This window comes from Abramis brama (genome assembly GCF_963993115.1).
Source record: "Abramis brama genome assembly, chromosome: 14".
In the NCBI taxonomy this organism is placed as follows: Eukaryota; Metazoa; Chordata; class Actinopteri; order Cypriniformes; family Leuciscidae; genus Abramis; species Abramis brama.
In genome coordinates this window covers 37,503,502-37,516,001 of record NC_139976.1, presented here as the reverse complement: position 1 = coordinate 37,516,001, position 12,500 = coordinate 37,503,502, and the positions used below count along the sequence as shown (strand labels likewise).

Sequence of the window (12,500 nt, the reverse complement as noted above, 5' to 3'; positions counted from 1 at the left end):
GAATTACGTGAAATAAAGTCAGAATTGCGAGATATGAAGTCAGAATTGCGTGATATAAAGTCAGAATTGCGTGATATAAAGTCAGAATTACGTGAAATAAAGTCAGAATTGCGAGATATGAAGTCAGAATTGCGTGATATGAAGTCAGAATTGCGTGATATGAAGTCAGAATTGCGAGATATAAAGTCAGAATTGCGTGATATAAAGTCAGAATTGTGAGATATAAAGTCAGAATTACGTGAAATAAAGTCAGAATTGCGAGATATGAAGTCAGAATTGCGTGATATAAAGTCAGAATTGCGTGATATAAAGTCAGAATTACGTGAAATAAAGTCAGAATTGCGAGATATGAAGTCAGAATTGCGAGATATGAAGTCAGAATTGCGTGATATGAAGTCAGAATTGCGTGATATGAAGTCAGAATTGCGAGATATAAAGTCAGAATTGCGTGATATAAAGTCAGAATTGTGAGATATAAAGTCAGAATTGCATGATATAAAGTCAGAATTGCGTGAAATAAAGTCAGAATTGCGAGATATAAAGTCAGAATTGCGTGATATAAAGTCAGAATTGTGAGATATAAAGTCAGAATTGCGAGATATAAAGTCAGAAATGCGAGATATAAAGTCAGAATTGCGTGAAATAAAGTCAGAATTGCGAGATATAAAGTCAGAATTGCGTGAAATAAAGTCAGAATTGCGAGATATAAAGTCGGAATTGCGTGAAATAAAGTCAGAATTGCGAGATATAAAGTCGGAATTGCGTGAAATAAAGTCAGAATTGTGAGATATAAAGTCAGAATTGCGTGAAATAAAGTCAGAATTGTGAGATATAAAGTCAGAATAGTGTGAATTAAAGTCAGAATTGCGTGAATTAAAGTCAGAATTGCGTGAAATAAAGTCAGAATTGCGAGATATAAAGTCAGAATTGCGAGATATAAAGTCAGAATTACATGAAATAAAGTCAGAATTGCGTGAAATAAAGTCAGAATTGCGAGATATAAAGCCAGAATTGCGTGATATAAAGTCAGAATTACATGAAATAAAGTCAGAATTGCGAGATATAAAGTCAGAATTGCGTGAAATAAAGTCAGAATTGCGAGATATAAAGTCGGAATTGCGTGAAATAAAGTCAGAATTGTGAGATATAAAGTCAGAATTGCGTGAAATAAAGTCAGAATTGTGAGATATAAAGTCAGATAGTGTGAATTAAAGTCAGAATTGCGTGAAATAAAGTCAGAATTGCGAGATATAAAGCCAGAATTGCGTGATATAAAGTCAGAATTACATGAAATAAAGTCAGAATTGTGAGATATAAAGTCAGAATAGTGTGAATTAAAGTCAGAATTGCGTGAAATAAAGTCAGAATTGCGTGAAATAAAGTCAGAATTGCGAGATATAAAGTCAGAATTGCGAGATATAAAGTCAGAATTGCGAGATATAAAGTCAGAATTACATGAAATAAAGTCAGAATTGCGTGAAATAAAGTCAGAATTGCGAGATATAAAGCCAGAATTGCGTGATATAAAGTCAGAATTACATGAAATAAAGTCAGAATTGCGAGATATAAAGTCAGAATTGCGTGAAAAAGTCAGAATTGCGTGAAATAAAGTCGCAATTGCGTCTTATAAAGTCAGTATTCTGACTTTTTTTCTCGCAATTCTGACTTTATTGTGAGATAAATTGTGAGATATAAAGTCCAACTCTAAGGAAAAAAAAGACAGACTTTTTTTTTTTTTACCTCAGAATAGTTTATATCACGCAATTCTGACTTTATATCTCCCAATTGCGTATTAAAAAGTCAGAATTTCAAGTATATTTCTCGCAATTGCGAGTTTATATCTCATAATTCTGACTTTATAACACGCAATTGCGACTTTATATCACGCAATTCTGACTTTATAACCTGCAATTGTGACTTTATATCACGTAATTCTGAGATAAAAAGTCAGAATTGTGAGATTAAAAAGTCGCAATTACCTTTTTTATTTTTCACTCTGTGGCGGAAACAAGCTTCCACAGATTCCTCCGCGTCTGCAAGTGTTGATGATGTAGTTTTAGTTTAGGCCCTGTGAGATGTGTGGCTGATTAGTTTGGTTTGCAATTAGCAAGACATTTATTTATTAGTATGAATTGGATTAAAGATTTTTTTCTGCTCACCGAGGCTGTATTTATTTGAACAAAAATACAGTAAAATTGTGAAATATTATTAGAATGTAAAACAGCTGTTTTCTATGTGAATATATAGTAAAGTGTAATTTATTCCTGTGATCAAAGCTGAATTTTCAGAATCATTACTCCAGTCTTCAGTGTCACATGATCCTTCAGAAATCACTCTAATATGATGATTTGATGCTCAAGACACATTTATGATTATAATCAATGATGAATATTAATTCAAAAAAGAATGGAATGCTTTTATTCAGCAAAGATGCATTACATTTATCAAAAGTGACATCAAAGACATTTTTTCCACAAAAACTGAAGCAGCACAACTGTTTTCAACACTGATAATAATCATAAATGTTTCTTGAGCATCAAATCCTCATATTAGAGTGATTTCTGAAGGATCATGTGACACTGAAGACTGGAGTAATGATGCTGAAAATTCAGCTTTGATCACAGGAATAAATTACACTTTACTGTATATTCACATAATTATAAAAATATAAAAATATTTCACAATTTTGATCAAATAAACGCAGCCTCGGAGAGCAGAAGAGACTCTTTCAAAAACATAAAAACGTAATTATTTCAGTATTTTGAGGGTGGTGTAGTTGGATCCTCGTTCTGAACTGACACACATCTGCGGAGGTCAGTTGCACAAGCTCATGCTTTAATCCGCCAATTGCTTGTTTCTCAGTGTTTTAACAGCGCTATTAAATCAGAAGTGTTGTGGTAAAACCTTCATTAGCACAAACTCCTCGCAGTAATTTGCTGCGCTCGCCAAATGACCAAAGTGTTGTTAGCGTTTCACAAGTCGTTCTCTCTTCCGAGAAGCAGTGAAGCGAACGCCAGCGGTTCACGGATGTGTTCTGCTCGAGGTCTCGGCTGGCCAAGCTGTCGTTCGCCATCACTTCTTTTCTTCTTCTCTCCCGCTTCTCAGCAAGGGAGGTTTTCCAGCACACATCAAAGAGTCCTTCATCTCCAGCTCGGGTTTCTGACTGGACTTGCGGTTCGCACCGTTCCCTCGACTCCACACATGCATTATCTGTCGGAGAGTTATTTCTGATAGTTGCTTCGTGTTTGTCGGGATTCTTTCACTTAGAGACTGAAGTTCACACATTCCACCAGGAGTCAAACCGCTCGTGTTGGAAACGTTCTCGAGCGCTTTCCCCTCCATCTGTTCATATTCAGAAGCCTTCGCCTTGAAGATTCGGCTGAAGCCATTGCTTAAAAATGCACTTAATAGATATATCTAAATAAGGTTATTAATGCAGACTAAATCAACTAAAATAGTGCAGATAATCTAGACCAGATCAGGAGAACATAATTAGAGATTTTATGCCTGTCAGTTAATCTCTAATTACTCCAGAATTGCCTTTCAATTTAAATTAAGTAGATATTATTAAATTAATTTAAAATAAAAATAAAATACTATTAATAACTTTAGTATTATTTTATTAATTTTAATTAATTAAATGTATTTTATTTTATTTTATTTTATATATATAAATATATTATTTATTTTATTTTATTTTATTTATTTATTTTTCAGATATGAAATCATCACTAGCATCACTAATTGTCAACCATCTTCAAGTTATAGTTCCTTCAGAAATGAGAATTGTCATAATTTACTCGTCCTCATATCGTTCTAACACTTGTATGACTTTCTTTCACAACACAAAAGAATAAATTTGATGAGTGAAGGGAAACAAACAGATTTGGTCACCATTGACATCCATTGAATGGATAGAAAAAAACCCCCTCTAAAAATATCTTCTTAAAAGTAAGTCCATTATAACAAGTAATAAATAACGACAGCATTAAAGGGGTGGTTGATTATAATTTGACTTTTCTAACTTTAGTTAGTGTGTAATGTTGCTGTTTGAGCATAAACAACATCTGCAAAGTTTCAACGCTCAAAGTTCAAAGCAAAGGGAGATATTTGCTTTTAAAGAAATCGCTTTTTAAGGACTACAACAAACGGCTGGTAGAGACTACACCACATTCCTCCCGGGTTAGTGACATCACCAACCCTAGAATTTACATAAACCCCGCCCCCGGAACACGATTTATAGATTATCAAGACAGAATATGCTAATCAATGACTAGAAGATAACTACACATCAGCTTCATAAATTCATCAACTAACCATTCAGAAATGTCCTGTTGCTTCTACATGTTGTCTCTTCTTCTTGAGTCTCTCCATCATTGTCTGACTCCGGTTTGAACATAAAAGGCTAAAAGTTTTTGAAATTTTCAGTGCATGTCTGTGTGAGTGCAAGCTGTTGAAGCTCCGCCCCCTGTGCCGGGAGCAGCAGCTCATTTGCATTTAAAGGAACAGACACAAAACGGTGTGTTTTTGCTCACCCTCAAAAAGTGACAATTTTAACATGCTATATAAAAATATCTGTGGGGTATTTTGAGCTGAAACTTCACACACACACTCTGGGGACATCAGAGACTTATTTCACATCTTGTGAAAAGGGCATTATACCACCCCTTTAAGTTCTGATGTTTTTTGATAAAAATAAATACTGAAAAATAGAAAAAGGCCATTCTGGTATAAAACTCTGACTTTTCAGTCTAATTATTTTCTAATGAATAAGAAAACACTCCACATTACAGAAGTCAAACGGCTTGTGAAAGGGGTTTCACATTTTCTACTGTTTAGTCATTCCAGACTTCACTATTACAACTATCCAAGTCCATTAAATGAAGCATTCATAATCCACATTTATTCTTAACCCACTTACGCAGATTGCATTATTGTCTGGGCAGCTCAGATAACATTTAAGTGAACTGCACTTAAATATTACATTAACCTCAAATTATTTTTGTAGTTGCTGTTGTTGCAAGTATTTTTTAATTTTTTTTTATTGGAAATGAGTTTGTAAATGAAATGCACTTAATGTTCAACCTATGTTTATTGTGATGTAGGATGAATCTAATATCATGTGGGTGATTCACTTGTAAATATGAAGCATTACTCATGTTTTCCTGGTCTTTGATATTTCCACAAATACTCTTAATTGTTGAACCAGTGTGGTTCGAACGCCAGAGGTGGGACCATGTGACTTAGTTTCTAGTTACTATAGTAGTTATAGTTAATCAGCGAGTTCGATCATTGTACATATGGGAAACACATCCCAGATTTGGTCCAGAATACGTTTTAGGTGCATTTGGTTATTATTTTTCATGCACGGATTACATAAAACACAGTTTTGGAAGAGACATTGAACGTTGCTTTAGTAAACCCAAATGTGCCTCCTGTTTTCATGCACATTTCTCCTGTTTCAGGCGTTCTGTGTGTGTGTGTGTGTGTGTGTGTTGGACGTTTCCTCTCTGGGATAGTTGGCAGGAGCTCCTGGCGTTCCTCAAGGCTGTGTCAGGCTTGGGCAAGAGCAACTCTCTCTGGCTTCTCTGGCTACTGTCAGCTAAACTTTTATACATGTGATTTGCAGTGAACAGAAGTTAATGACTTTTTAATCTAAACTGTAAGCGAGCGCCCATCTGATAGCATGGCCGAACCGTCTGGTCGAACTCCCGTCACGTGCACCTGTGGGCTTTGGTTTGTACAGTAACACTGGTCTCATGCATGACTGACATTAATTACCTGGAATTAAATTGAGAGTTATTGAAATGAGAAGAAACCGGGCGTTTCTGTTCTGCTGTAGAGTAAGACCTTGCTTTATATGAGGGATTGAAGTTGCTGCATGCAACATATTCTACATTAGATGTGCATTTTGTCTGTGGTTGACCGATTTTGATTTTAATTTTAATTTTAATTTTTACTAATTTTAGTTTGCTTTTACGGCGATGATTTAAAGAGGATGAATTTGGAGAAAAATGTATTAACTTTTACCTAAATCATCATTGTATTGCATTGCATTATATGTTAAAACTGCAGAGCTTTGATCATAAAACTAAGCATTTAATATCATCTCACTAAGACATATTATTGGCAGATATTGATATTTATATGCATTTTACGTCAGCTATACTGAATAAGAGGATGAATTTGCAGAAAAAAATCAGCGTACAATCGCTTCTTTTAATAATCCATTGCATTCAAAACAGTGTATCATTCAGATACTATTATAGTATTAATATTTTAAATATTTTCCTGTATCATTTTAATTTTAAAAGTTTTAGTAATTTTATTAGCTGTTTTTAACATTTTATATATATATATATATATATATTTGGATCAACTTATTTTTAAGTTATTTTAGTACATTGTTAACTTAAATGAAAATAAGAAATGCTGCCTTGGCAACTATAGCTGTTTTTGTGCATTTATTTTAGTTAACATTCATTTTATTTCAAGTCACATGTTTTGAATGGTTTTAGTTATCTATAATAACCCTGATTCAGAAGCACATCTCCGTGTTGAGCTGAACCAATCATGAAACGAGACATTTAGAAACCAAAATAGTCCATTTTGTTATGCAGCTTATGGCATTTAAAATGTCATTTTGAATAAAATTATAAAATTAATGAATTTCAATATTTAATTTTTAAGCCACTAAGCTAAAATGAATACTGATGTTAAGTGTAAATGCCTGAAAATGTAATTATTAAAACCAGTTTAATTGTTGCATGTTTCATCTCAGTTTTCAACAGCAGTTTAAAAGCCAAAATGCCTCTTATAAATGGGAATAAATGACCGATTCCCTAATGATTGGGATCGACTTACCATGTTAAAGTGATTTTAATCTAATTCACATGTAATTTAGACAAATAAGTGAATATAAGCGGTGAATTGCTGTCATTAAAGCAGTGTGACGACGGAGCTCTTAATGCTGGCTTTATTTATTGGCCAGCTGATCGTGGGAGTCGCTCATTTTCACATTAGTGCAATCGCATTTTAGGAAGCTTACACTCATTCCAAGGTTCCTTATTACATTATCCTTAATGACATAAATGCAAGAATGCGCTTGATAAGCAGTGAGAGTTACTGAGGCGGTGGTTTCTCCTTCTGGGATGTGAACGCTTGAGAATGATCCGACTGTTCCCACATGGATCCCGCACTAAATGTTACATGTGTTTGGATTTCCTGGTTGAACTGGTACTGGGAGATCCAGATCACCGCAGGTTTAGAGAAACAGATGTCAGCACTTAAACTCTTCAGATCTGTCATCATTAATACATCTGACGGCGAGAGTTTTCTTTGCATTCATGATGTAGTTCTTAAAGGGACAGGTCAACCAGAATGAACAATTCTGTAATTATTATTATTTTTTTTTTTACTCTCATGTTATTCTAAAACTGCATGATGACTTTTTCTGAAATGTATAAAAGTCATTTATCCATGCAACAATTCAGTGTAAGAATAAACTTACTAAACTGGGAAATCTTTACTGATTTTAGTAAACATAATAACTCTAATATTGTTAGTAATATTGAAGCAGGTTTACTTGATTATCCAGACATTTATTATAAAAATCATGAGTATTAAATATGTTGATCAGGTTTATTTGTTCATCTCTCAATCATTATTGTATTGCATTATATGTTTTAAAACTACAGAGCTTTGATCATAAAACTAAGTGTTTAAATAGCATCTTACTAATATTATTGGCAGATATTGATATTATATGCATTTTATGCAAGTATCTGCTTTACTGTTATAAAGATCTCATTGATTTACATTACAAGCATCAGAATTTCATCACTTTATGTCCATATAAATATCAGCGTCTGCAGCAAATTTAATATTTTTTGCTTGGTTTGAGTCTCTGAATAAAATTGAGCAGTTTTTTTTCATCCACTATATCATACTATATGAGCCATAACATTATTTCATATCTCAGGCTGGGATGTAAAGTGTTATTGTAGATTGTTTATTGTCTATCAGTATAAATAATTGTCAAGTTTGTCTTTTTGAATGCATAAGGATTGTTTGTTCTTCATTGTATGTGCAGATGTTAACAGAAAGAGTCATTTACAGTATATATCATATGAGCTAAATGCCATTGATTGCTGTAAGTTTTGAAATATGATCTTGTAAATGTGTGTTGATTGCGTTGTCCTTATGTGTGTGTTTCTGCAGGGTTTGATCAAGATTCGAGGCGACCGGTGCTGGACGGATCTCACATGCATGGACTATCATTACGAGGTGCGATCGCATTTCTCTGGTCTCTCTATTCTTAGTTTGTTCATATGAAGCTTCATCATAAAGCTTCGTCCGTGACACATGCTGTAGTTTCAGTCTCCAGTACCAAGCTAAACTTTCTTAAATCAAGTTACATTCACTGGAGGTGCAAAATGATGCGACTTTACGCTTAAAAAATAGGTTAAAAAAAAAAGTTTGTCAAGACAAAACCTTGAGAGTCTGAAGTTTAAAGAAGTTTTAAAAGCTTAAAGTTTGAAAGTTTGAAGAACTTTGATGTAGTTTTGAAACTTGAATTGTAAAACCCATACAGTCTGATATATTGATATATGGATGGATGGATGGATGGATGGATGGATGGATGGATGGATGGATGGATGGATGAATGGATGGATAGATATATGGATGGATGGATGGATGAATGGATGGATAGATATGTGGATGGATGGATGGATGGATGGATAGATATATGGATGGATGGATGGATGAATGGATGGATAGATATGTGGATGGATGGATGGATGGATGGATGGATAGATATATGGATGGATGGATGGATGGATAGATATATGGATGGATGGATGGATGGATAGATATATGGATGGATGGATGGATGGATAGATATATGGATGGATGGATGAATGGATGGATGGATGGATGGATGGATGGATGGATGAATGGATGGATAGATATATGGATGGATGGATGGATAGATATATGGATGGATGGATGGATGGATAGATATATGGATGGATGGATGGATGAATGGATGGATAGATATATGGATGGATGGATGGATGGATGGATATATGGATGGATGGATGGATGGATGGATGGATAGATAGATAGATAGATAGATAGATAGATAGATAGATAGATAGATAGATAGATAGATAGATAGATAGCGTTTCTGAGAATAGAGTGATATAAGTTTTGTCTTCTGTGCAACAGTAAAGACTCTCTAACGTCTGATATACTGAGATGTTCTGGCTGGTTTCAGAGGTTACAGTAAACGGAGATCTTCCGTGTGGAAGTCCAGGGATTCGGGATGATCGTTGAATAAACAAAACACTGGAAGGCTCAACTTTTGGCCAGTCAGCGTTTTGGCCCGAACTTCCACCGTGAAGAGTGTAACCAACATTAGATTGAAAGATTGAGATTAGGTTATGCAGTGGAAGAGAAAGGCATTATTAATAACATGTCACATGATATCTCGGCTGAATGAAGCATGAGGGAATCCTGATGGATTCTGCACCTGCAGTTTGGGAAAGACTTGATGCCCTCAAACATGAAGCCAAAACGGCAGAGCAATGACTCTAAAACAACAATGCCATTGTCCTGGAGTTACAGCGGCAGAGTCCAGGCCTTCGCTCATGATCATGTGACCTGACTTTACTTTAATCACATTAAAAATCATAAATAAAACCATGAAAAAAACAACACACATTTTCATTCCTTAAAATTAAATAAACTGAAATAAAAAAACAATTTAAATCTTATTTTATTTAAACATTTCTCATTTTCATTAAGTTTAACTTTTTGTAATAAAATAAACTAAAACCAAAAAATTTATTAAAATACAACAAAATGATTAAAGCTATAACTGAAACTAAAATGAAAATGAAAGTATACCAATAAATGAATAAATGAAAATATAAACTGAAATAAAATATAACATTTAGTGAAACATTTCTCATTTTTATTTAGTTATAATAAACCAAATTTAAAAAATAATAAAAACTCTATAGACATTAAAAAAACAACTAATAAAAATTACAAAAATACAACAAAATTACTAAAACTTTAATTAACTGAAACATTTCTCATTTTCACATAATATAATATAATATAATATAATATAATATATATATATATATACAGTGAGGAAAATAAGTATTTGAACACCCTGCTATTTTGCAAGTTCTCCCACTTGGAAATCATGGAGGGGTCTGAAATTGTCATCGTAGGTGCATGTCCACTGTGAGAGACATAATCTAAAAAAAAAAATCCAGAAATCACAATGTATGATTTTTTAACTATTTATTTGTATGATACAGCTGCAAATAAGTATTTGAACACCTGTCTATCAGCTATAATTCTGACCCTCAAAGACCTGTTAGTCTGCCTTTAAAATGTCCACCTCCACTCCATTTATTATCCTAAATTAGATGCACCTGTTTGAGGTCGTTAGCTGCATAAAGACACCTGTCCACCCCATACAATCAGTAAGAATCCAACTACTAACATGGCCAAGACCAAAGAGCTGTCCAAAGACACTAGAGACAAAATTGTACACCTCCACAAGGCTGGAAAGGGCTACGGGGAAATTGCCAAGCAGCTTGGTGAAAAAAGGTCCACTGTTGGAGCAATCATTAGAAAATGGAAGAAGCTAAACATGACTGTCAATCTCCCTCGGACTGGGGCTCCATGCAAGATCTCACCTCGTGGGGTCTCAATGATCCTAAGAAAGGTGAGAAATCAGCCCAGAACTACACGGGAGGAGCTGGTCAATGACCTGAAAAGAGCTGGGACCACCGTTTCCAAGGTTACTGTTGGTAATACATTAAGACGTCATGGTTTGAAATCATGCATGGCACGGAAGGTTCCCCTGCTTAAACCAGCACATGTCAAGGCCCGTCTTAAGTTTGCCAATGACCATTTGGATGATCCAGAGGAGTCATGGGAGAAAGTCATGTGGTCAGATGAGACCAAAATAGAACTTTTTGGTCATAATTCCACTAAACGTGTTTGGAGGAAGAAGAATGATGAGTACCATCCCAAGAACACCATCCCTACTGTGAAGCATGGGGGTGGTAGCATCATGCTTTGGGGGTGTTTTTCTGCACATGGGACAGGGCGACTGCACTGTATTAAGGAGAGGATGACCGGGGCCATGTATTGCGAGATTTTGGGGAACAACCTCCTTCCCTCAGTTAGAGCATTGAAGATGGGTCGAGGCTGGGTCTTCCAACATGACAATGACCCGAAGCACACAGCCAGGATAACCAAGGAGTGGCTCTGTAAGAAGCATATCAAGGTTCTGGCGTGGCCTAGCCAGTCTCCAGACCTAAACCCAATAGAGAATCTTTGGAGGGAGCTCAAACTCCGTGTTTCTCAGCGACAGCCCAGAAACCTGACTGATCTAGAGAAGATCTGTGTGGAGGAGTGGGCCAAAATCCCTCCTGCAGTGTGTGCAAACCTGGTGAAAAACTACAGGAAACGTTTGACCTCTGTAATTGCAAACAAAGGCTACTGTACCAAATATTAACATTGATTTTCTCAGGTGTTCAAATACTTATTTGCAGCTGTATCATACAAATAAATAGTTAAAAAATCATACATTGTGATTTCTGGATATTTTTTTTTTAGATTATGTCTCTCACAGTGGACATGCACCTACGATGACAATTTCAGACCCCTCCATGATTTCTAAGTGGGAGAACTTGCAAAATAGCAGGGTGTTCAAATACTTATTTTCCTCACTGTATATATTCATAATATATATATATATATATATATATATATATATATATATATATATATATATATATATATATATATTCATAATATATATATATTCATAATATATATATATTATATAAATATTATATAAACATATTTATATGAATATAAAACATACAGTATTTTATTTAAACATTTTCTCATTTCTGTTGAAGTCAAATCTTAATAGACATTAGAAACAAAACAAAGTTTTTTTTTTTTTTATAAAAATAATAATGGAACATTTTAACATAAGTACTAATTCAAAATATTAATAAAAACTATAATAGTATCTTAATGATACTAAAATACACCGGAGACACAGACTCAAGACACTTTAAAAGAAAATATTTCTGAATTAGCATTGAAATCTGGAATAATATCACCTAGTTTTGAGTTATGAACGTTATGATTATAATTGATCACGATTGAACAGATTTCTTAGAGGACGTTACATAAGACGGTCTTGGGTGTCTCATTTTTGGACAACACTTGTGTGAAGATAACAGCATGAGATGTGGAGCGATGGTTAAAGTCTGAGTGTGTGTGTGTGTGTGTGTGTGTGTGTGTGTTATAAAGGCAATGAATTGTTCTGGGAGGACAATAAGATTGTGTCTAAACCGTACAATAAAACCTTTATTTCATGCACTATGCTCATATATGTGAATGAAGTGTGTGTGACATTCCCGCTCGGCAGAGGTTAGTCGCGGTCAGGGAGT

General features: G+C 34.5%; 1 protein-coding gene across 2 annotated transcripts in view; it reads left to right on the top strand.

Annotated features, from left to right (window-relative positions):
- Window positions 1-12,500, top strand: part of lmf1 (lipase maturation factor 1) — a 50,042-nt gene that overhangs the window by 13,798 nt on the left and 23,744 nt on the right. For both annotated transcript variants that reach the window (XM_084134572.1, XM_084134571.1), the window contains exon 5: window positions 8,221-8,286. In XM_084134572.1, coding sequence (XP_083990698.1) covers window positions 8,221-8,286 — 66 coding nt within the window. The remainder of the gene's footprint in view (window positions 1-8,220; window positions 8,287-12,500) is intronic.